General features: G+C 36.5%; 2 protein-coding genes across 22 annotated transcripts in view; one reads left to right on the top strand and one right to left on the bottom strand.

Moving 5' to 3' along the window:
- The window catches only part of tp63 (tumor protein p63), a 46,815-nt gene extending 45,154 nt beyond the window's left edge, over positions 1-1,661 (top strand). For 10 of the 20 annotated variants that reach the window (XM_079841835.1, XM_079841824.1, XM_079841823.1 and 7 more), the window contains one exon: positions 146-1,611. In XM_079841835.1, the coding sequence (XP_079697961.1) occupies positions 146-448 (303 nt within the window). In that variant the 3' untranslated portion in view covers positions 449-1,611. Of the gene's footprint in view, positions 1-145 lie in introns of all 20 variants that reach the window. The other 10 variants (XR_013818360.1, XM_079841839.1, XM_079841834.1 and 7 more) reach the window with 3 other exon arrangements.
- On the bottom strand, positions 1,522-26,464 carry tbc1d23 (TBC1 domain family, member 23). Of its 2 annotated transcripts, XM_079841820.1 has the most exons (19): positions 26,401-26,464; positions 17,730-17,844; positions 16,734-16,839; positions 15,058-15,262; positions 14,613-14,736; positions 14,111-14,235; positions 13,033-13,079; positions 12,810-12,913; positions 12,316-12,438; positions 11,618-11,710; positions 11,271-11,441; positions 11,129-11,171; positions 10,782-10,888; positions 10,008-10,144; positions 9,075-9,119; positions 8,150-8,238; positions 6,221-6,356; positions 4,215-4,409; positions 1,522-2,959 (listed from the first exon to the last, which is right to left on the bottom strand). In XM_079841820.1, the coding sequence occupies exons 1-19, from the start codon at positions 26,436-26,438 to the stop codon at positions 2,875-2,877; spliced, it is 2,088 nt and encodes a 695-aa protein (XP_079697946.1). In that variant the 5' UTR covers positions 26,439-26,464; the 3' UTR covers positions 1,522-2,874. The 2 variants fall into 2 exon arrangements, with proteins under 2 accessions (XP_079697946.1, XP_079697947.1); XM_079841821.1 differs by lacking the exon at positions 9,075-9,119.
- Between the last annotated feature and the right edge of the window lie 172 nt (positions 26,465-26,636).

Raw genomic sequence — 26,636 nt, 5'->3', positions numbered from 1 at the left:
TCCTTAGAGTCTTTTGTGTCAGTTTGAGATAACGTTGCCTAGAATTGTTAAATATTGAACTATAGCACTGTAAATGTCTGGGGAGTCGGAGAGATCAGAGCAGTGGCTGCCGTATTCATGAGCTCTGTGGTATATCCATCCACAGGACTTGTCCAGGCTGAAGATTCCCACAGAATTCCAGCACATAATATGGAAAGGAATCATGGAGTACCGGCAGACCATGGAGTTTTCTCCACCTCCCCACATCTTGCGCACCTCTAGCGGGACATCCACTGTTAGCGTGGGCTCCAGCGAAGCCAGAGGCGAGCGCGTAATCGATGCGGTGCGCTTCACTCTCCGTCAGACCATTTCCTTCCCTCCGCGGGATGACTGGACCGATTTCTCCTTTGACCTGGCTCCCGATTCTCGCCGCAACAAGCAACAGCGCATCAAGGAGGAGGGAGAATGAACATACCATACATAAATACATACAACGGCAACAGTGTACATTCGCTGTACACACACACACACACTCTCTCTCTGTTTTATATTAACACACTTGGTGTTGGTCCAGATCGTTTCACAGTTTTCCAAAGCAAGTGATGATTAAAAAAACTGTGAGCCTCATAGTCTAGTTCACTTAAACTTAAACGGGCAGATAAAATGCACTTAAAGTCCTTTATGGTTTCATTTCCTTCTGGTGGATTTAGCTCTGGTTGTCATTTCAAGCCCCTTTATTGAACGCAAGCAGCTGTGGCTGAGGGGGGATTTTGTAATATTTTAATTCTGTTTCTTGAGACGAAGCACTTAAGAAAGGCTGTTGTTACTTCTCATAAAATACACACTGAACGTTTGGGGTTTCTTGCTTTTTCTTTTTTACATGGCCAAAGGTATATTTCTACGTTATTGTTCTCCTCTTTTCTTGTATAAAAGGAACATTTTCCTCCCAGCAGGAGCTTTAGTGTTAATTGTAATCATCGTTTAGAGAATTCCTTGCGGTTGAACAATGTCATTTGTAAAAGGCTGACGTTTTTGATTGTACGTATTTCGAATCGCACATGGTTCTCTATTCTCACAGAAAGTGTTATTCATCTATTTTTATTTGTGGTGTAAGACTGATGTTGTCATGTAGCCTCTATGTAATACTGTAAACCCTTTGTATCTTTAATTTGTGAGTCGCAAACACTCCAATACTAGAATTGCAGTGTGTAAGTATTGAATTGAATTGCTTGAACTGCTGTTTACTGGCCTCTAAAAGTATAAAAGTGATTTTATTGGTTCATTGGCCGATGTGGCCTCGGTATTTTTTAAACCAATTTCCAATTCACTTGATACTCGTTATTAGCCTTTTGGGGCAATATTGTACAGTTTTTTTTATTTTACTTTCATTTGACAATTCTTTATTAATAAGGAATTATTGTAAATATGTGGCAATGTACTTATTTTGATATAAACCAAAAATAAAACAAATATCATTTAACATTGTTTTTCTGTATAATGAAGTCAGTTGAACAGGTTTCATTCAAATAGAATAGTCAGACATGGTGGACCTCATTTTGTTTTATTCAAACAGGAGATTTTATCAATCGCATTCTGTGGTTTTAACAGACAATAAACGAAGGTCAAAAAGTTGAGCATTGGGGGCAATCCTATGAACATCTTTTTAACCTACAGGTCATTTTATGAATCTTTATTCTTAATTAAGACTTTCAAGTTTGTTTTTTTTAATTAGCATAGTGTGACAAACTGACAGGCATTTCCAAAAATGTTCTCAAGGTTACCTTTAGTTTCTCTCACATTCTTTTGACCTCTTAATGTTTATGTATTGATTGATACTGAAAAATGGTTTGAGTATACATTTATTCACAAGCCAGTGTTTCTTTAACGCTTCTGCATCAATACATTATACTCGTATCACTGAATAACTACTCTCAAAAGATGCTAATCCACTTAATTGAACAATTATTGGCATCTTCAACTTTCTCAATACATTCTCTGGTAAACTTGGCCATTACTTATAGAAGTCCCAGTTTACTGTTAGTGTCTCATCAACAGTTCCGTTTAATCTTGAAAGCCACAATCACAAGACAACTTCATGGAACCAGGTGATCCACACACACAAAAAAAAAGATTAATTTCTGAGCATTTTAGTGAATCAGTACAGAGAGCAGCAGAGTTGTATGGAAGTATATGTGCATCCCACTGGTGCAGCCTCTTGTGCAAGCAACTGTACTTTCCAAATATGAAAATTAAGTATATATATATTCACCTCAATGCCTGTGATGAGGCTCCTGGTGAAGTTGTTTGCTGTAAAAACACTGCTCTGATAAATGTCAAACTTTTCTGTTACATGAGTATTCAGCGATATATAATGTTTACATCTTCAAATGGCAAAAGAATGAGTGACCTCAAACATTAAAGCAGATAAAGAGCAATGTGGTTCCTTGATTGAGGTTCCAAAACAGTTTTCTCATCCAGAGGACCTGTTTGAGACGCTATATAAAAAGCTATAGCTCATTAAGGCTTGAGACAGATAGAGGAGAGATCATAAATCTAACTTGCTTAATTAGGTCAGTTTCTCAAAACAGAAATCGAAATAACAAAGCAAAACGAACAAAATAACCATTTCTAATGCAGGCTCATATTGACATCTCCATGCCCAAAGTTTTAGAACTCCTGTCAATCGTGATGGCAACGGGCCCAAAGAGTCTTGACAGTAGTCCACGTCAGTGTTGCCCAGGGAGGAGGTGGGGGGGTCATGAAAAAAAAGAACAACAACAAAAAAAACCCGTTGTGGGAATGCTCTACTCCCTCCTTCCCCCCCTTCAGGCTGTTTTGGTTGGAGCTGTGGCTGTCTCCTGGATGACCAGAGTGAAGCATCGCTGATGTCTGTCACTAAGAGCTCTCCATAGCATCCAAAACTTTCATGATTTGCTGTTTGATGACTTTAGTGGCTTCACCAGCATTTGGAATTAAATACCTTGAAAAGAGAAGACGAGAAATATCAGAACACTGAAAAATAAATGTGCAAAACATTTTCAGCATTTTCAAAAATCAACAGTTGTTGAGTTGTCTGAACAACTAGTTATCTAGGTCTTACGGAAGCAAGTTTTTCCCCCAAATAACCTTTTTCCACATGCCAGAATAGGTGAGCTAAGCTTGTTGAATTGCTTTTCTAGCAGTAAGCTTACAATCTTACAAGTAAAATGACAACAGATACTGTGATGCAAGTAAGCTAAGAACAGGCTAAGAACATCTGTATATACAGTAAAGGGTCAGTTCACCCAAAAAATGTATTTCTGTCATTTATTACTCACCCTCATGTCGTTTCAAACCCATAAGACCTTCGTTCATCTTCGGAACACAAATTAAGATATTTTTGATGAAATCCAAGAGCTTTCTGACCCCACATAGACAGCAGTGGTTTAACCTTAATGTTATGAAGCGTCGAAAATACTTTTGCAATACTATGTGCTGTGTGAATAACAAACAAAATGACTTCATTCAACAATATCTTATCTTCAATGTCAATCTCTTCATGTTGTTGGGCTATATTCACACAGTGCAGCACTTCCAGGATCACGATTGGCTCACTATTGGCTGAGCACCACATGCATGCGTTGTGGTGCTTATGTGAATCATGTAGGAGAGTGACATGGAAGAGAAGAGATATTGAATAAAGTCGTTATTTTTGTTTGTTTTTTGCACACAAAAAGTATTCTCGTCGCGTCATAACATTAAGGTTGATAGACTATTTTAACAATGTCTTTACTACCTTTCTGGGCCTTGAAAGTGGTCGTTGTGTTGCAGTCTATGAGGGGTCAGAAAGCTCTCAGATTTCATCAAAAATATCTTAATTTGTGTTCTGAAGATGAACAAAGGTCTTACGAGTTAGGAACGACATGAGGGTGAGTAATTAATGACAGAAAATTAATTTTTGGGTGAACTAACCCTTTAAGTAATAATTAAAAAACAAAACTGAACAAACTAAAATATTGAAGACATTTTTTTTAATGTAATTAGTAATATTATAATTTTTAAAAATAAACCAACAAGAGCACAAGTGACAAAATTAGTAAAAATCGAATTAAAATTAAAAGTATAAAAATGAAAGCCAATTCAAAATATTAATAAAAACTGCAATAGTATATAAATAATACTGTGACCAGGAGGTAATGTGAACAGAGTTAAAATACATGAGGTCTTTTGGTGTCCTGTTGTCATAGTCACCATACCTCTCCACAGCCACTATCTCCACTCCTGCAGCATTGTTGTTGCCAAACTTAAAAGTGATGAGCTCTGGATGCTTCTTCTTGGAGGTGATCTTCACCACAGAGTTTAGGGCCTGTCTGGACTGGATGTAAGCGAAACCTTTTCGGGCGGCGATCTCTCTCAAACAGTACATGTGTGTTGCAGTGACCAGTAGATGGCTGTGGAAAATAAAACAAATGGAATTATCCACCATCATTTGCACTAGAGCTGCAGGATTCTGGATAAATTGAGAATCACAATTTTTTGTTTAAAATGGAGATCACAATTCTCCCACTAGTCTAGTTTTTTTCTGTTTAAATGAATGATTCAATGACTTGCTCATTAAGACTTGTTTCATTACTGGATGTTTTTGAACAAATCTCTTTTTTTTTGTTACACTTTTTCACTTGTCGCCACCTATTGATACAACCTTCATTTAAAGCATCAAATATTGAATTAATGCAAGAAAGAAATAATGATATTTTGTGGTTGATATCTGCTCTCTCTGGGTCAGCGGCAACATGAACGCAGATTTGAATGTGATAGTAGTTTTTTAAAGTCTTAATGGACACAACTGAATCATTGACATTCATGAATAAGATTGTGTAGGTATGTGAATCGAGATCACAATCTTTTAATGATTAATCGTGCAGCTCTAATATGCACCCACCAACCATCATCCATCAGCTTTATTAACATCACAGTTTTTCACATGCAACAGTATTATTCTAGCCTGGATGCCAGCCGAACTTAGCCCCGCCCACAACATTTGAGATCAGGAAGTTCGGTCTGGACTTGATCCATTGTGGAGAAACTATGCTCGAACCAGAGCTGTTCGGACCAATCAAATTGTCAGGGCGGGCTTTAGACGATGATGGACAGATGATCAACAGTAACGTAACCATCCACGTCATCAAAAAGCGCTTGGGTTGAATTTGTTCTAATCCTAAACGGAGAACTTGTTCGTATATGCATTCACCTTTACTATTTCTCTCAAAAATGATGATCGTGTTGGTAAGTACTCCGTGTATCCTTAAATTCTTTTTTACAACACTGGCAAAGATAGTTTACACTCATCATCTTCTACTTCTTCCAGCATTGAGTTCTGTTAACAACTAGGCCTATGCGTCGCTCAACACGTCACTTACTCCTTGCTCTGATTTGTTGTAGGTCTATCCAATTTACCCTTTGCTGGGAGTTTGATTGACAGGCGATCCGACCAATCATAATCCGCCATCCGCTGAATCCGACATCTTTGTCCGACAAAGCAGTCAAGAGAGTTTGTAGATTAACTTCGGTGGACTTGAACTTGAAAAACGGTGTGTACTGACGTCTTTCCGCGGTTGAAACAACATTCCTTCTGAAATGCATTCATGTTTATTTGATACTATAAATGAACTAGAAGGAAGAAATGATCGATTCACGAGCAGCTTTAACTGAGGCGCTACAGTGACTGGTCACCACCACGTATTAAAGAGCCACAAAACAGTATTTATTTGTTTACATTTCTTTAAAAAAAAAAAAGACAAAATGTTAGAGTTGAGACTGTTTCATATTAACAGTAACCTGCTCTGTCCTGTCTGTCAGTGTGTTGTCAGTATCCTCTTTGCTCTGCGATGTGTTTTTCACTGCGTGAGAACATGATGAGTATGGTGTGAGAGGCTTGTCGGACATAGCAACAGTAACTAAAGGGGGCGGGTCTTTGCGAACGGTCAATTGAGTGCAGAGTTTTTTTTTTCCTGGTTTGGTTGAAACACGCCCCATAATCACAGCCCAATGGAGCAGTGTCAGACTCATATTCTGACTAGAATGTATGACGACGTCAGGCTAGTATTATTCCGCTATTATTCCATAATATAACATTTTTGTTTTACAATGTTAGAATATAACTGCTTTTATTAAATGGAGGAACTATTTTTCTGGTACTTAAATTTTTATTTGAGGATTTTCGTCTATAGTGGAGCATCAATATGTTCAGATTTGGTCTCACCTTGGGAACATGTGTCCAGTCTCCTTAACTTCATTGCATGGAATATGGTGCTTGACATCTGGTTTGTTGGTCCAAGTCTGTATATTGACAATCTCTTTCCTGTCATCATCTGATATGGATGAACTGTCAATCTCATCTAAAAGGAGGAAAGGAAATAAGAAAACATGAGGAAATACACAGGGACCCAAATATGAGATGGAGTGTAGTATGAATTTATAAATTCTAATTCATTTAAAAATGCTGAATTTATAAATATCTAGAAGTTAGGTTTAGTACAGTGGTTCTCAGCTAGGGGTGCAGGGCCCAATAGGGGGCCTCAACAAATGTTTTGTAGTTATATTATTACTCTTTAATTAACCCCCACCCCCCCCTAACATTAAACTGACATTATATTTTTATATAATTATATAAATTATACATTATACAAGTTCCAGAGGTACATGTCAGTTTAGGAGGGCCTGTAGCAACTCATAATGTAATAACTGCACATAATGTATTACATTATTACTGTAATAAAATGTTCATAAAGTAATACTTTTCTTAAGATGTAATAAAGTATTGAGCTCATAATGTAATTAAAAAAATCATTATAAGAAATGTATTACATTATAAACCAAAAACAAGTCATATTTTCATTATTGTAATAGCTTTTAAAACAAAACATTATTATTCCCTTCCAGTAGATTTTTAAAAATCTAAATCCAGTCTTAAACTACCTGCAAAATACAACAGATTTAAATATTCATGCTATTATTATTATTATTATTATTAAACAAAGCAATGGTATTTTTAAAATGTACTACAAAAGAATATCAATGATTTGCATTTTGCAGGTAGTTTAAGACTGACTTTAGATTTTTTTTAAAAGGGAAGGGAATACTAATATTTTTTGATGTTTAAAAAAAACTATTACAATAATGAAAATATTACATTTTTGGTGAGTTTATAATGTAATAATTTTCTCATAATGTAACATTTATTACTACATTATGAGCTCAAGATTTTATTACATTTTGAGAAAATTATTGCATTATGAACATTTCATAATCATTGTGTAATACTTATTACATTATGTGCAGTTTTTTACATTACATTATTGTTGCTACAGGGCCTTTGAATATTGTCTTGGATAAAGGGTAGGTTATTTTGTTAATATAGTTATTCAACTTTTTTTGTTCCATAATACCTTGCAAAAAAAAAACAGTATGACATGGCATGAATAGGAGAGTAACATCCAATGCCAATTTCCACTAAAAAAAAATAAATAACCTTTTGGCTTGTTTGTCACATGGGATACATTCAGTGATACTTTTGCATTTTTTCCCAGCTTAAATGTATCAGGGTTTTTTTTCTCTTTTTATTTTTGCGTGAACCATCCATTTAACAACATTAGGAGTGCAAATGTAAATAATTATTTTAATCAACTGACACATCAACTAGAGTGAAAAATGCTATTTTGAGTATTTAGATCAGGGGTACTCAATCTTGTCCCTGCAGAGTTTAGCTGAATCTGCTCTTATACAACTGTTTATGTTTTTCAAGGAACACTGAAGACCTTGATTAACTGGTTTATGTCAGTGTTATTTTAGTATTATTTATATGCTTTTATAGTATTTATTACAATTTTTGAATCAGCCTTTTTTTGTGACATTTTAGAAATTGTTATGGTCATTTGTCATTTGATTAGTTTTTCTTATATTTCTATTTAGCTTTTATTTCAGACAAATTAAATTCAGAAAAGCTGCTTTGGCTATTAACTGAAACAAATAAGTTTACATTTTTCATGTAGTATTTCAGCTTCATTTCAAATACCAACACTGGCTCATGTGTGTTTGATTGGAGTTTAAACTAAACTGCAGGAAAGATCAAGTTGAGTTGCCTGGAGCAGGTTGAATGCCCCTGGTTTAGATGGACCTAAGCATGATTTACCTGTATCATACTCTTCCTCATCTCCGATGCTGAAAACAGGCTTCACACCCCTGTATGGCTTCCCCACCCGATCACTGCTGCTTACGTGCCTAAAGGAAAAAAAGAAAAAGCATCAGAAGTACTTACACGAGCCACTAGAAGAATAAAGGTTTGTCCTTCACAGCAGCATTGTCTTCCTTGTCCTAATACAGGCATTCTAAGAGCATGGCGGTGAGATGAGGTGTCCTCTAGGATTAGAAAGGTGAGTACTGTTAGTTGGAAGAGGGGGAAGTAAACATGTTTGCACTTTAACAGAGATGAGAATCAAAGTGTGAAAGGCCAGAGTTTACAAAGAGCGTCCATTTCACAGTAAAACTGAACAACGTTAACATTAAAATCACAATTGCCCCAGCCTTCCACAGCAGTGATCAAATCTGTATAAAAACAATGAAGGACTGCAGTCTCCCTCCACACAAGTTAGGGGCATCAAAGAGGACTTCAGGCTGCGAGACAGAAACTGCTGGCATAAAACAAAGAAAGGCACAAAGTGGCAAATGCAGTGATAGAGGTCACAAAGTGACAAAAAGACCTGTGGTTCACAATTCCACCATTGGTGGTATTTGTGAATTCTACTACACATGCATGTGAATGTCTGGTAGTGGATGACAAAATAACAAATTCTAGAATATTACTCTACTCTGATGATATTCTCTGAAGAATTTTAGCATGAAACAGGAAATTCAAAAGACTTGAACAGGATATTTGTACTACAGATGCAGGTAATGCAGATGCATATGGTGTTAGAGCATACATGAGTGTGCCATTTAATCTAGGCTTTAAAACCCCCTACAATGAGCTAAAGCTGATAGCGCCACCTTGAGAGGGCAAGTTGCGGAAACCGGATGCACGCTGAAAGGGGCACAGACAAACAGTAATGAAGTCTTACCGATCCAGTATTCCCTTTTCTGGCCAGGGTAGATTGAAAGACATTCTAGTGTGAAATAACAGGGCATAGGTTGGGAGGATTAAAAAAGGAAGACTTCAGAAAATCAAATCACTTTAAATAAACGCCTCTATGTAATATATTTAAAGGGATAGTTCACCCAAAAATGAAAATTTGTGTTAGAAAAATATCCATATTTAAAACATTACAAATTAAAATAACTAGCTTCCAGCAAACGGCGTACACAAGTCGACTTACGGCAAAAGAATAACCCCTGACGCAGGATGTAGGAGTATCGCAAGCTTTCACACCTCTCACGGTTCAAACAAATAGGGCTGGGCAACAACTCAAGCCCTCTTCTCTTATATCGAAATCCTCCCGCATTTTTTTTTTTTTAAATCTCGTTTTAAACCTCTAATTCATGACAGGGTTTTTGTTTTGCTCTATCCTCTGCGCTTCCGCGTTCGTCAATACGTCATGCGTCAGGTCAGGGGTTCCTCTTTCGCCATTAATCAAACTAAATAGTTATTTTAGTTGATAAAGTTTTAAATATGGATATTTTTCTCACACACACTTTTATGGACTTCAAAATAGAAACAGCTATTCACTGCCATTATAAAGCTTGGAAGAGCTAGGACATTTAACATAACTCCGACTGTATTCGTCTGAAAGAAGAACGTAGAATACGTAGAATTACACCTAGGATTAGTAAATCATGGTCCAATTTTCATTTTTGGGTGAACTATCCCTTTAAGTTATTTATTTTAAGTAAGGGGTTTAAAATTACTAAACAAAACCAAATTAAAGAGATCTGACAATTTAAACGTTTTTTTCTTCGCATAAATTCTTCTTCCTCTGAATCCACAGACGGAAATATCTACAGAGAAGGATGTGAAAGAATGCCTGTCCGGTGAACTGAAGATTGAAGATGCTCACCTGTCCACCGGTGTGGAAGTGTTTTCAATGAAGCTGATCACCTTTTCCTTCACATTAACTGACTTTGACTTGAGAGCAAAAGTCATTTTGTTGACAAGTGATTTAACTCCTTTGCCATCTGTGCTGTTCAGTTCCCCCTGTATCAATATAAGAGATGGGCTGAATTATTTTGGGAAGTTAATTAATCCAAGACTAAAGAGGCATTTGCTTATCACAATGGAAGTTGAAAGATTGAATGGCTTGCTTTACATACAGTGTCCACTAGATGGCACTAAACGCCACCCAGAAAATAAACAGAAAGGAAGATGCTACAGGTATTCAGCTTATATTTCAAAAGGGAAGCCAGCCGTTTCCTGTGAATGTGTGCGAGACTGCAGATTCAATAGCCACTATAAACAAATTACTACAAGAATAGTGCAGTAAGCAGTAAAACTATTTGATCTACATATCAGTGTTTTTAATTACAATAAGAAATGTATATAATATGATCAATTTTGCAACATCAAGCAGCATAACAGATTTCTCTTGTACAGCTAAAATAACTGGAGGCAGCAAGATAAAAATGGCCATGCGTGCTCTTACTTAAAACATAAAAGGTGGATATATCTTCAGAGAAGTACCATAAATATCTTGAAAATGGATTGAGAAAATCTTGATGAGGAAGAACATGGACCACAAAAGCATGGTTTATGGGTAATGAGTAGCACAGCTTTAATGCACAATCTGATGATGTAAAGTGCATTACTCACACACACAAACACAAACTAAACTCACGTCAGCTGAGCTGAGGCTACTGTGAGATCCTGAGGTGCTCACAATCCAGTGAATATAAACATTATCCGGCCCTTCAACATTAATATCTGCCAGGTGCTGCTGCAATGCTGACCATAAAAGAAACAAAAAGTCAGTCTCATCAGCACAAAAAAACTGCTGCTGTCACCATGCAAAACTGCAGATCAGAATTTTGTATGTATAAAAATGCATTACATTTCATTTATTTAAAGGAACAATATATTATATTCATAAATTACATTTAGTTTCCAAATTTGGCCATAAGGTACAGTACTAGACAAACAATAGATTAGAAAAGTGTTAATGTTGCAACTGAATTTAGAACTTACCCATAAATCCACCTTTTGCTATGCTCACAAACTCTTTATTTTTCTAGACAAACGAAAGAAAAAATATTTCTAATAGTTATGAAATTCTTTCAATAATAAATTACACAACAGTTCAATAAATAGCAGCAGACACAGCTCTGACCTGTAGAAAGTGGGCAAGCACCATGTTCATGTACATGTCCTCTTCTTCACGTCCACTGCCCATGAAGCACAGATGCTCTCCGCTGGCCACAGAGCCTGACTCCAGAGACTGCTTCTGTGCCTCCAGAAGAGACTTCACTGACAGGGCAAACTCAGAGGGGTTATGGAGCATCTGTGAACCAATACCATTTCATTACACTATTACTGATACTCTGATAGTGAAGGACACGGAGGTGCACAGAGCTGTGTGCAATTCCTCTGTGAAGCAGCTACAAATACAAAACATTGCATTTTTGTGGAAACAAAGTGGATCTGAGGGAAATCGATCTCTATTTGAAAAATTCTTACCAGGTCAGAGTCCAAGTGAAAGGCAGTGGAGAGGTGACCAGCATTGTACTGCTCTGCAGGACGGCAGTCGACTACAAAAAACCTCACACCCTCCTAAGCAGCATAAAACCACAAGAATAACATCACTGATCACTTGAAATAGTTCTAACTAATTCTATTTTGGTGATTCTCATGTACAGCTGTCAGAAAGATGTTAGAAAAGGTGTATTTGTTTAAGGTCAGATACACATTTTTGTGTTGTTGCTATTTACATGCATAGAGCATATCAAATATGGTAAACAGAAGCTCAAACATGCATGCTTGACACTGAAGGTTTGCTCTCACACGTCAAGTATGTTTACCATATTTGATGTGCTCTATGTATGTGCGATGATCAATGTTTATATGGGAATAAAAGCTTAAATTAAATCTGTTCAACATATAAAATTACCAAGTCTCTTCAGAAGACTTAACTGATTAAATTGCTTCATTCATATTAATTTTACAATGTACTTTTTGAAGAATAACGTGAAAACATTAAAAAAATATATATTCATTTGTCAAAGTTCATGAAAAGATATGAGGGAGTAAAATGAGTAAATTGCAAATTTGATTTCTGGGTGAACTATTCCTTTAAATGTTGAGCCCTGATCAACAACATTAATAATCAAAGATTATTTGGAGATGTCTTCAACAGTAATCTTGAAGTGGAGACTCACAGGTTGTAGCTGGTTGGCTTGCAGGATCTCAGGGACGGAGACAGGCAGACAAAGTGCTTGACTCAGGTCCATGTCCTCTTCTTTCAGGGCAACCAGACTGCTGCCAAACAGATTATGGTTCTCCTGCACACACATACAACAAGATAAAATAGCAACAAAACGTATAGCACGTAATAAGTCATTGCTCGATAGTTTGAATGTCGATAGTGTTGTGCGCGAGGGGAATAAATTCCTGCAGGTCTTTTGTGAAATGTAAGGACATTAAACATCTTAAGTGGTATAACAAACCTACCGGTATTAATTATTTTAAAAGGTATTACATTTGAGGGTGGAAAAACAGCCAGATGTGATTATTAAACTTTTAAATTATGCTATATGCTATTAAATGATGTCATTGAGATACACCACAGTTCCTGATATATTGTGATGTGCATTACATCTATAGGAAGTTGGCAATAGCCGGCCAAAAGAACACGGATATATGTAATGCTTACCTTTCTAAGAGATAGAGGCGTCTTGCTGTTGTAATACTGTGCTAAAGAGAACAAGTCTTCAATGTCCTCTGCTTCTAATAATGCCGGTGACTGCACCAGCATTTCTGAGAAAAAAAAATACACAAATGACAGCTGCACACTTGTAAACCAGGACAATGTAACAGGTTTTTGTATTGTATTTTTTTTTTTTTTATTAAATAATGCATAAAAAAAAAATACTTACTGATTATCTCCTCTTTGCCATGTCCTTCTTGGGAAAGAATGCCGTCTCTGGACATTAAAAAACAAGGATAAACATATTTTGACTTCATCTTATAAACAGGTTAGTACAAACTGCCTTAGTTTAGTTCAATAAACTGGTCCTATTATGCTCTTTTACATTTTCAACTTTCTTTACCATGTAATATTGATGTTTGAGCATGAAAGATGTCTGCAAAGTTAGAAAGCACAAAATCTACTCCAAAGGGAGTTATTCTCTATATCAGTAATCCTCTATATCTCAAATGCCTCGATTTTTAGTTTTGGTTTTCATCCGGGAACGTACATGTACTTGTCAATAATTCTCATTTAAATAATTCCTGCTCAAGGCATACGCAAAAAAAGGACCTGGTTGAGTTGCATTAGTAGTGTGTTGTCTTCATGTCCAAGAGATAGTTTTTTTTTTTCCATCCGAAGGCAGACGAACTTAGGAAACAGTGGATAAAATTAGTATTTTAACACTATTCCATAGCAGTATACAAATCACAACCTTTTGATGTGATCTCACCATTTTTCTAATGACTGCTTTCTGAACCATGCAGTTGGATGCAGGCCAGATGATAAAAATAATGGTTTTAACATCACACCTGAAATGTAAAGGGGTATAAAATAATTACCACTGTGAAACATCCTGAACAAATTGTGCTTGTGAAGGTGGTTCAGGTTGATCAGTTCTTCTGTACTGTTATTATCAGACAATTATTAAACTGACATGGTTAGCGTAGTTACAGTAGGAAGTCTCCGGAGCTGTTACTCGCGGGTTATGGTAAGGGCATTACATTTTCAATACACGCTTTAGGCGGTGGACCAACTACTGTATAACAAACTGGGGCAGCTGACCAATCAAAGCAGACTGGGCTTTTCGGAAGGTGGGTTTTAAAGAAATCAGACAGAGGGTGAAAACAGGAGCTGCAACAATGTAAATGGTAAAAATCGTATGAACATATTTAGTAGATGCCATAAACGAAATTATGAATCTGTAAATAAGCATAATAAGACCCCTTTAATCAACTGATGCACTGAACAGTCTTAACTTCACATACTTGGCATTGACAAGGATGATGAGCATGAGGAAGAAGATGAGAAAAGGGTCAGCCTGTTGGAGATAAACATCCCACAAGGCCTGTGTGACCTCAGGAAGACAGTGGCTAGAAAAGAGACTGCCCAGCTGCAGGAAACAGGAATGTAAACAAAAAGTACATAAGTGTCAAGTTCTTTAGCAAAATGATCAATGGACATTTGATTCATTATAGGAAAATGACCATAACACTTTTTCAGACTTGATCCATAGTATAAGTTACGTATAATTTATATACTAAACCAGGGGTTTCCAATCGAGCTCCTGGAGGGCCACTGTCCTGCATACTTTGGCTTCCAACACACCTGAACCAGTTAAACAAGGTCTTGATGATTACTAGAAACTTCCAGGAGGTGTGTTGTGGTTAGTTGGAGCTAAACTTGTTGGCCCTCCACGAGCAGGTTTGGACACTCCTGTACTAAGCCAAATATTTCATAAACTATTCAGAGAGCCAGAGAAAGACTAACCCAACTGATGGCGTATGCATCAGGAGTGATCTTTTTTGTGTCCAGGAAGGAGCAGAGTTCAGGCTCATGGTACTGCAACAGGAGCCTGAACAGGTGAAATGGCCGTCCTTTCACAAAACAGTCTCTGCAAAGGACAGATCATTGAAACTAAATCAAGGAAACTGCAATACAAAGCCTGCATCCCCCTCTGCAAACCTAACAGTGTTTCAAGTGATCTTTTTGGCCACAGTTAATCACATTGAACAAAACTGAACATTTCAAAACTGGTCTTGTTTTGTCTTTTCAGACAAGACATAATAATTTCAGGAATTATGATTTTCTACATAATACTTGTGTCATTGCACAAATAAAATCCTGGATCAGGTAAGTTTTGGAGTGGCAAAAAAACGGATGTTTTTTTTGTTGTTTTTTTTATAAACACAGACAGATATGAGAGCACTCCTACCGTGGGATGTATTTATTCATGATGGCGTAGAAGCAGTTGTAGAGGTCTCTGCGGGACAGCTGTAAGCCCAAGAGTGGTTTGAGGATGTGTGGCCAGCTAAGATCTGGAGTGTAGGTGACATTTCTGGACTTGCAGTAGAAGGTGATCACTGACTCCACATCTGACACCAGGTCCCGCCCTTCCTCCACTGGTATCCCCAGCTCATCTATATGCAAAGATTGCAGAGGTCAAAGATCAGCAACATAATATAAAAAATGCTACTGATTTTAATGGGGCTGTATTTCACAACACTGTAAGCTATGGCTTGTGTAAAAGTAAAATTTTTAAAATTCTTATTTTTAATAACACAAATTACTATATATTGATATATATCATTGTAAAATAAACTCTCAAGTCTTGAAATAGGATGCATCATTTCGCCCACCCCTAATGCCAGCTTCAAACACGTTTACTTAACAAATTCTCCAAAAAAACTTCTATATAAAATACACATATCATCTAAATGCATTACAATAAAAAAATGTGTTGATCAGACAAAAGAATTATCCTGATCTAAAAAGAAAAATTGCTAATTAAAACATGCTTAAGTTTTACAATTTAACTTATCACTGCAGTAAAAGTGTTTCTGTCTTAAAACGGCAAAAAGACACACCAACATATTGAAAGACTTCACAAGAAACAAAATGTGTGGAATGTACAATGTGTCACATTTTCTTGTGAAGTCTTTCAATATGTTGGTGTGTCTTTTTGCCGTTTTAAGACAGAAACACTTTTACTACAGTGATAAGTTTAATTGTAAAGCATGTCTTAATTAGCTAATTATTTTTATCAAATGCAACACGCTGGGCTAAATAATATTAGAATGATTAAATCATAAATAAATAATATAGGATTAGGCAATACTGTTTATATTGAAATTACTTAATCTGAAAAATAGTGGAGGACACAGAGTGATCTGCAGCGGGCTAGTGCATAATCGCATTTGTTCTAAACATGACGGTCATGCAAAGATTTCCATTTTGCTGTCAGGAGTGGATGAGCCTTCTGCAAGCGAGTCTTCACTAAACTTTACAGGCATCAGTGAAGGATATAATAGGAGCACAATAATTCTGACTAAAATATTTGTTGTTGGACAAGAAATGTGCTATTTCTATGATAGCAGTAACTGCAAAGTGACTATTGTAATGACGTAAATCACATGTAGGCTAATATAATTACTAAGCTTAGAAGAGTGACTGTGTGAGCGTCTTACCAGTTAACATTTAGTCTGTGCTTTTTATTTATGCTTTGTGAATTTAACTTCTGCTTTAAAAAAGCATTATTTTTGTTTTTAGATTGTAATTTTGTTACAATATTAGAATGTAATGTGATTTTAAACCTTTTTTGCGCATAACAGAGCATAGCCTACATGGTTACATACACTACATTTGTTTTCATAGCCTTCAATATAAACATTGTTTGTAGAACAACATTGGGCAGGATGTGTAATATAGTTGTTTTGTTTTTTTATACAGATATATGTTTTTTAGAAAATACAGATATATATAACCGTATATCGCCATTTAGCCAAAAAATACTGAGATATGATGGTCATATCGCCCAGCCCTAATGTGTAGTATATAACCACGCATAAATGGCACAATAAAAATGAGGTGAGGTGTGCAAAGGTTATTCACCAATGATCTGCTGACTGCGGCAGTGAATAAGCGTCTGTTCTGCTAGGTCCAAAGCCCCATCCCATGAGGACAGACTATCTCCTTTACCTGACACGTTCAAAGCAATCTGTCAACACACAAACATGTTCGACATCAGAGCCAGAAACCGAAAAAAAAAGAAAAGAAAAAAGTATATAGGAAATTAAACAGAGAAAACAGCTACAGTTCAACAAGGCTCTATCAGTACACCATCATCAGCTAATCTCCCACGGGGTGGAAGTTTAAAGGGTATAACACTCCAAGCCAAGCTACAGTTTCCTTAATGGCCATCTGATCGATACAGAGGCTCTCTAAAGCCCTTTGGGACCCATTGACTCAAAGGAAACTCTTTGAAACCAAGCCCTGGATGGATCTTCTCTTATGCAATTTCTTATGTATTCTACGTGTAACACTTTTGGGTCTCTCTCATCAACACACATCATGTACAATCTTTCCAATAAGGCTGAACGATTTTGGAAAATAATCGAATTGCGATTTTTGACCAATATTGCGATTTAATATGCAATCTTTTTTTATGCTTTTTATTTTCTGTATTATTCAACAAAGACGAACAATAAATCATTGTATGGTAGGGGTGGGAATCTTTAGGCACCACAAGATACGATCCGATTCCAAAACTATTCTATATCTTTTTTTCTTATTATTTATTTCATTAATAAAACTTAAAATCTTTTTTATTACACATGTAATTATAAGTACTTTAAAATAATTACACATTAAAAATATTATTAAAACAATTGCATAGTAATAATTTTAAACATATAAACTAATATATTAGCTTCAAAACAAAAGCTAGCAAATAATAAAAAGGAAAAAAAACCCACAAACTATATCATATAACAATATTATCCCAAATGCAATTAATCGTTCAGCCCTACTTTCCAAAGCTTTTTTATAATACAGATAGTCAATATTTCCACATGAGGCAACATAGATGTTTAGTCTTTAGACACTTACCATCCATAACTTTGCTCGCTGTGGTGGGGGAAGGTTTCGGACCTGGATGACACCATCCTGATCACCGTCCAGATCACATTCTGCCGAGTCAAGAGCGTCTGCCAGATCCTGATTCCTTCAGAAAACACACACAGTAACACATTGTGACCTGATCACTCAAACTTCACTCAGCAGAAGTCTTTGATTTGACCCCCATTTAGAGTCAGATTTGGACCACATTCAAAGGCTCTGACTTCAATTGCTTGCAATACCTACATATAACTATGCAAACAGAAACAGAAGGGTATTTAAAAACATATATTTGAATATGTTTTAAGATGTAATTTATTCCTGTGATGGCAAAGCTGAATTTTCTGCAGTCATTACTCCAGTGTCATATTATCCTTAAGAAATCATTCTAATATGATTTGGTGCTCAAGTAACATATCTTCTTATTATCAATGTTTAAAAGGTTTGTGCTGCTTAATTTGTGTAAACCATACAACTTTTTTTCAGGATTTTTAATAAATAGAGAGTTCACAAGAACAGAATTTATTTTACATACAAATAATTTTTAACATCATAAATGTCTGTACCGTCACTTTTGATCAATAAAATGCATCCTTGCATTTAATTAAAAAATCTCCCCAAACAAACGTATGTTCACTGCTCAATGTTTATAATAAAAGCTTAAATTAAAACTGTTTATCATAGAAATCGCTCAGAATTCATTACCAAGATGAACTCTTATTTCCAAAAATGAAAAAAAGTTTTGGAATGACATGAGGGTGATTAATTGATTACAATTTTCATTTTTGGGTCAAGTAACCCCTATAAATCGAGTATAAATAATATATGGCGTCCCTGTGTGTGTAATAAGCAGAGTGTACGAGTGTTGTGCACCAATTTATAGCGTGCCCTTTAAATAACACAAAAAATACTGCGCTATTGACTGTAGACCAGGTTTTTGTTGGTCAATAACGCATCAGTTAACTCAAAATAGCAACGCGCCAACAATGCACTTGAACACACCTCGATTTCAGACCAGCATGCCCATGGGCGAACAGATGGGTGCAAGTGCATTTGATATTTAAACGTTTCGCTGGACGTGAAAATGATAACTGAAACTAACAAAAAACACTTGCGTTGTGCCTGGTGCATGATAGGGCCCATAGTCTGATGCAGTTTTGTATATATACAACAAAAAGTAGCACAGGCAAAATGCATTCTGTGTGAACAGTCCCTGACATGAATCATTTATGAGCAATATGCTGTGCATACAGAAATTAATATCACCACAACAAATAAGGTGTGTGTACACATGGTAGGCTGTGCGATGAATCCACATTACTGAGAACTCAACTGCAGAAAGAGGCTTTCACTAAATCCAATATTCAGTCAAAAAGGCACAGCTTGATGCTCAATCTCTCTGTACTTCACTCTCCTCTAGGGTTTCTCTCAGAGCTAGAGCTACTACAAATTATAGACACTAGCAGAAGAAGCCAAGAGCCTGGTACGGGGTTCTTCAGGAGAAAAATAAATTACTCGACTTGCACTAAATTGCATTTTTAGCTGAGGAAAAACAGAAAGAAATCCTCTGAGGTATCTTTACAATCTGCTATACTAGCAGCAGGGAAAGAAATTCTCAGACAAAGCCCTACTCTCACTCTCTTTCTCTCTCTCTCACACACACACACACAACTGCTAAAAACAACTATGCTGGAATCAAACAATGTGCATCACTCATGCAAACACACACCACAGACTAGGGCTGCGCGATTAATCGAAATCTGGCTTGTGTGCGATTTTTATTAAATAAATATATGCCCAGCGTGTTAGTGAAGAGCGGCTCTGTGGTCAGTAGTAAACGCTGCTCCGTCTCAAAGCACTGTGAGTTTGAGTCGCTTATGAGTCGTGCGTTTGAGAAAAAGGGAAGAAAAAAAAAAAGACGTTTAATAACATGTTTTAACTCACTTCATATCGTCAGTCGAGTGTTTGATATTTCCTTTTTGTGAGCTGATGTGGCTTCTTATCTAGGGCTGCAGCTATCGATTCTTTTTGTAATCGATTAATCTAGCACTTAATCGATCGATTAATCGGATACATTTTTTCCCGTGTTTTTTAACAACCAAAACAAATAATTCATAACGAAAATGAAGAGGAAAAGCAATTTAATTTATTAATATGCACAACAGGTTTAATGCTGTAATCTAGCGCTGACATCAAAGTAAATATCTTTTATGTAGATTTCTACACCTGCAGCATTTACCAGTAGGCTACTAACAAATAATATATCATATGTGGTGAGCCTATTTGCTATGGTAACCTAGCAACGTGTGTGTGTGTGTGTGTGTGTGTGTGTGTGTGTGTGTCTGTGTGTGTGTGTGTAAGGCTCCATTGCAGTTTGGTACAGCAGAAATACATACATTAATTTTCAATAGAACGCTGCATTTGGCTTGCATCACTTGCATAGCGGTGCATTTTAGGTGAAGCATCCTTTCGAAAAATCGCGTCACCACATCATGTCCCGGTGTATACAGTGAACGCATGCTGAAATTATTGTTGCGTGGCTACGCGCGCGTTGTCAAAGACGCGACACGGCTCAGCTCTGTGTCACAGAAAAAAGCTGAGCACTGAACGGATAAGTTTTCAGTATTGTTGTTTTTGAATAGTGCACAACCGCTTCAATGTTCAAACTGGCAAGGCTTTAAAAGAATTTACTTGACAAACTTTATGAGGATGAAAGTGAAAGCGATCTGGCTTCGGGGCTTGCGCGCGCGCGCGTGTGTGTGTGTGTGTGTGTGTGTGTGTGTGTGTGTGTGTGGCAGCTATAAGAACGGTAATCAACTTACATAAACTGTGTAAAACAGTTACTATAGTGATTCTGGGCATCTAGAATCTAAACTAAACTCAAAATGTATCATGCGCTATGGTGTGCTTCCTGAACATTGAACAGCGGTCCGTGTGAATCAAATCCTGCGCGTATAGTGCGCGTCATAGGAATTTAACGAGGCTTCGAGGCAGAATTTTTGCCTCGAGGAATTTTTGTAATCGAGTTAATCGAGTAACTCGATGAATCGTTTCAGCCCTATTCTTATCACAGAATGAGGCAGACGATAAATTATTTTATAGTATTCTATACAGTGATAAAGTCTATGTCGATTAGCACTGCATTATAATATACTTTGTTATTATGAAAATACCCAATAAGGCTTGAAGTACTCAAATACACCATACATTGTCACAGTCGTGTGTTTATTGTCTTCATGTTTAATCAGTCAAAGCGTTTCTATCTTCATTTTATTCAGCTACACAGCGATAGTTTCACATTAGGGATTTCCTGAAAACATCATTATATTACTTCTCTCTGAGGCAAATGTGGCGCTTCTGCTCGAGGGCGCTCTCTGGCTTCCAGTATGAATGAAACATGAGTGTGTTTAGTGCCCATCAGTGCTCACGCCATCCTATTTTGGGTAAAAAAAAATAGGAAAATTAATACTTCTCTAAATAAATGTATATGACAATCCATATGTTTTTCTCATATGAGTTATGAGTTTTTTCCTCACAGTGGATGAATAAGAGGCTCATATTTCATATTAGACATAAGATTCTTGATTTTGCATACCTTTTAACAAAATTAAGAAATTGATATCACTGAGGTTTATATTATAATAATAATAATCATAATAATAATAATAATAATAATAAATACATTTTATAATACATCCTTAGACATTTCTAGTGATTTGTATTCATATGCTACCTGCATGATAACAGGTAACCCTGCAGTTTTTGTAAAATAAGTTCTGTAAAATTATTATTATTATTATTATTATTATTATTATTATTATTATTATTATTAGGGATGGGCAACAGTGATCGAGTACTCGAACGTGACAGCGACGATCGATCATGAAAACGATGATTGCCCTGACTTTAAAAAATATATTTGTCTATTTTTCTGATTGGTTATTGCGGCATTTTTGGCGGTAACTGAGGTCTGATTGGTTTGCGTTAGACAGCACGCCTTCCAGACCGGCGAAATAAAGTGAAACTGAAGCGCGCACTGCAGTGATGCCTGAAATCACTGTGATCATGAAATACAGTTAAGTGCAAGATGTGCAGCACTAATCTGTCATATACATCACATTATAATGAAAACAGGATTGTAATATAATGTTGTAAACTATCTGTGCTTTAGGCAACTGTTAAAGGAAATACACAAGCGCGGTGAAGTTCATGTGCGCATAAGATTACTTTTATGTTGTCTATATCTGATTAATCTCATTTGGACACGTTTGGTTTAGTTTAATAACCAGCTAGTAAAGCGCTGCCGTTACCAACTGGTGTTCATTCTCTTCAGTTTCAGCTCACATGCAATGCCCGGCATTATCGACTCTGGGTTATTTGAGACGGTTATATTTTTTTTAGATATGCTATTTCTTTTTCAAAAGCACTGATGATATTAATGCAGCAACGTTATTTCGTTCTCATATTTTTTAACAGTAGACATATGTTTTATTTAAAGTTGTTTCTCATTATGCCTTCGAAAACGCGCAGTGATGTCTGTAATCACTTTGATCAGAAAAAAAAATTTCAGAAAAAAAAAATTAAGTGCAAGATGTGCAGAGCCAATCAGTCATGTACATAAAATTATAATGAGCAACACAATTGTAATAGTGTTGTAAATTATCTGTGCTTTAGTTGCCCGTGTATCGGCGTTGTTGTTAAAGTGGTCATATAATGCCATTTTTGTTAAGTTAATATGATTCTTTAGTGTCTAAATGAAAAGTTTGTAATATACTTTAATTAAAAATTCTCATTAATATTGTAAGAAAACACTCATTTTACCTGGTCAAAAACAGCTATGTTTTCAGCAAGCCATTTCAGTGCATGTGACTTTAAATGATAATGAGCTTTGCTCACCCTGCCCCTCTGTTCTGTGGCGCGTTTTGACACAACACACGTGGAGTGTTGCCTGGACAACAGTTGAGCGTATATTTTGGAGAAATGGCAACGGGAGTCTCTGAGGACACTATTTGAACCGGAGTCGGACCTGGAACAAGATGACGGCCCCAACGAAGTTCGACAATAAGGTTTCTGACGTTTATAACGTTTCTGAATGGTTGGTTAACGTAATGTCACTTTGATCTACCTTTGTACTGGCAGGGTAGCGTAGCGTAGTGAGATAGGAATGCTATGTGTTTACTGATGTATAGGTTAGTTCATTGTTACCACGTTGACTCTATAACCAGTGTGCACAGTGTGTAATAACCATAACGCGTTGTTCATTATAAACATGGGATTGTGAAGTATATTGAGAACGTCATACACAGAAAGCATGCCGTAATGTACCTTACCCTGTAAACTTTAGCCGCATTCATCGTGAAGTGTGCAAGCGATTTGCAAAGATTAATATAAAGGTTAATAAAACGTTACACCCACTTCTTCTGGAGGTGCAGCAGGAACACGAATAGTTGGTAGCGATCCTTTTTTCAGGAGCAGCTTCGTAGCTACACCTGCTTTATACTGACCCTCGTTTATAAAGCCGTCCGCTGAGAAATGATTCACGCAAACATGAAAGCATTGACGTTGATGGGGGGGGGGTATTCCCTTCGAAAACAAAACTTAGCCACTGCGTCTTCAGCGGTTCGGATTTAGGAACATCAAAATGACTGCTGTGTTCGTTATTACACTCTAGAACAGAACACCACAATCGCTTGGACGCCATTCTGCTCCAGCGTATCAACAATGGCGGACTGATGACAGCTCGCTCAGGGCGGGTCTGTGTTGAAACGCTGCTGTCAATCAACAATCGTGGGAGGGGCGTCCAACCGTATAACGCCACACGGTCAGACGGCTCGATTTCAGACAGGGGAAAACATATAAGGAGATTAAAAAAAAAACACTGGATGGAATTTTATCATTATAGGATGTTTGTGTACAGGCACTGCCAACACACATTTCCATACAATCAACTTGTAAAAGAACATGTACCATTATATGACCCCTTTAAGGGAAGAGCACATTCTAAATGTGTAAAAACTAGCACGGCCAAGTTCATGTGCGCATTCGCGTCCTTTTGTGCTGATGCAAGTAGGTACACTGATTAATCTAATATAGGGTGCATTTGGTTGAGTTTATAACCTGCTAGCAAAGCTATGTAGGGTGCTGTTTACTCACAGTTTCAGTTCAATTACAATGATATGATTGATTGGGTTTGAGACGGTTATTTTGTTTTTAGATGTTTCTTTTTTTTAACATTTATGCATCATAATCTAGCAGTTATTTTTTCTAGTCATATGTTCATGTTTTCATAGACATGTGATGTTTGTATTTGTCAACATCAATTTTCGTAACACTCTTAAAATAGTTTCATATCTCCATGACGGAGACGCCCCGCCCCCCACATAAGCCCCGCCCCCAATTACTTGAGTACTCGTTTTTGAGACCTATCGACGATGATCGAAATGAGAAATTGACAATTCCCATCCCTAATTATTATATTGTTATATTTATTCTTAAATACTCAATTTTTTTTAATAATGCAAATGTTATTGTAATAGAACATTTCTTATAAATATAATTATATATTATTAGCAATAATAATTAATATTAATAATAATTATTATTTTTATTATTATTATTTTTATTATTATTATTAGTCATACTATATAAGCACAAAATGTTTTATACATATACACACACACACTTTTCGTAAAATAAAAAACACATTTTAAATCACGCATGGCTATTTTTTAAACCAGAATAAATCGCAATTAGATATTTTACCCAAATCGTGCAGCCCTACCGCAGATGCTCCAATTCTTTCACTAGTGGCGCATTAAAAAATAAACTCTTATTTAAGAGCAATAATTCACAATTACAAAAATACAAAACGTTTAATTGTTGTTAATGAGTAGGCTACCTGCTGCAATATAGTACTTAATGGCATGAATGTTTTTTTTACAGATGGTATCATTTTCAACCCGTTCTAACTGATTATTTCAAGACTATCAAAAGTCATTCTTGCAATTTCTACAAAATCTTATCTGTTATGGACCTAAACAACACCACCACGGTGACATTTATTTACATCAGTGGAACAGCATGGTTAAATAAATAAATCAAGAAAACTAAACACTGTAAGGGTGTAACTGTGCAGTAGAAATCAAGCTGATTATTGATGATTAGAGATGATGGGTTACACAATTATTCTAAAGTCCTCCTGACATAGGCTTCTCTTAGAGATGAAGATGAAAGCTGTCTAACAACAAGCCATACTAAGCATTCCAAACTGGGGCGAAAAAAATGCAAGTTGCTTCATCTAGCCTAGATTTGTTTGCATGAATGCCTGAATAATGAGATTGGAAGCTTCAGAGTCAATCCTTTTAGGTGCAACAGGCGTTAAAGAACATGCAAATCTATATTTGTGGTTAATAATGGACTCAGCAATCACAGGCTGAAATAGACTACCCTGGCACAAACTTTGCTCCGTTTCTCTCTCCTAGGGAGTCATTCGTCTTTTCCTGGTCATTGTCTATGAAAACAGGAAGGTCCATATTCAGCATAAGAGGAAGAGGACACAAATGCTCAATAAATTAGGTGTGTGTGTGTGTGGGTGTGTGTAAAATTTTCCTTTAGTTAGAGGAATCATTAAAAATCTAGGATTAAAACTATTTTTGCCAAACTAATTGTCATTACACAGTTCCTCTCTAGATTGTTAAGCGAAACTCTTCAGAATACTATAATGGTGTTTTATGGTGAGAAAAGAGTGCTTTACAGTAAGAGGTGACAGCTTACAAAATATCATGTCTGTGAATGACATTAAGCTTATTTTCTGAATAATTCTGTTGAACTTATTTCTATGCCACAGTTCAGTTAAACAATAAGGCAGAAAAAAATGTGGACGTCAATACGTTGACGTCAAGTCAGTGTAGTTTGGCTATCAAAGGGCAATCTACTCATCTATTCCTCAAGCATTTATAACTTGGGAGGAGTTCATACTTGTTTCAACTCTCCTGTACAAGACATAACATTCATGTACATGAAACATTCATCAAAGCATCCATTCTCATGCAAAAGATTCACTAAAGAAAGCATAAAAAAGCGTGCCTCACATTTTCCAATTCCAGAAAAACACCACAACTAAGAAAGATGTCTTACATAGCTAAACAGAAGAATACACATTTTTAAGGAGAGACGAACACCGTAAACTACAACCATAGACACCATATTAGTGGGAAAAACATGGTCATAGGGACGTGGTCGCAAAAACAGATTATATAATCAGAGAATCATAATTATCACAACTCTATTGTGTGCAAAGGTACGCTAACACCTAGCAAAAGCTGTTTTAACATAACCAACTCCTAAGGAAACACAACAATGACATGTTTCATCTCTTAGAAGACTGATTATACAGATCGCCATACGAATAAATGGGCTATGTCAAACTGCTGAGAAGGACTGATAAACAGCTGGAGTCTCAAAACAATACACTAACTGCTTTTGACTAGCCAGAGTAGCTGCTTAGCACAGCATCGCTGTCTCACTGCCACTCAAACGGATGTCGTGAAAAAGATACGAGATTAATAATCTTTCTTCAACGGACTTCAAGTTCCAAGTGATAATACCAGTCTGGGACCGGTGAATCGTTCAGCGGTTAAATTGATCAGTGGTGTTTTCTTACCAGCTGCCTCGAAGCACTTCCCCTACAGCATCCGCCATTGCTGTGGTGACGGTCCACGTCAAACTGTGTCGTAAATACAGCGTCCTGTCGCTAGTACCACATGCACGCGCTTGCCTTGAAAGTAGTCTAGACGTGACGTAGAACGCGATATTCAGCTGCATTGTCTATCCAACAAGCGCGCGACTTTAGCTTTGATGAATAAAAAGTAGCGTTCTAGACCTGATCGGTTGTGTTTT

This window comes from Gobio gobio, assembly GCF_949357685.1.
Source record: "Gobio gobio genome assembly, chromosome: 17".
Lineage (NCBI taxonomy): Eukaryota > Metazoa > Chordata > Actinopteri > Cypriniformes > Gobionidae > Gobio > Gobio gobio.
The sequence above is the reverse complement of the archived record's forward strand: the minus strand, read 5'-3'. Positions and strand labels throughout refer to the sequence as shown.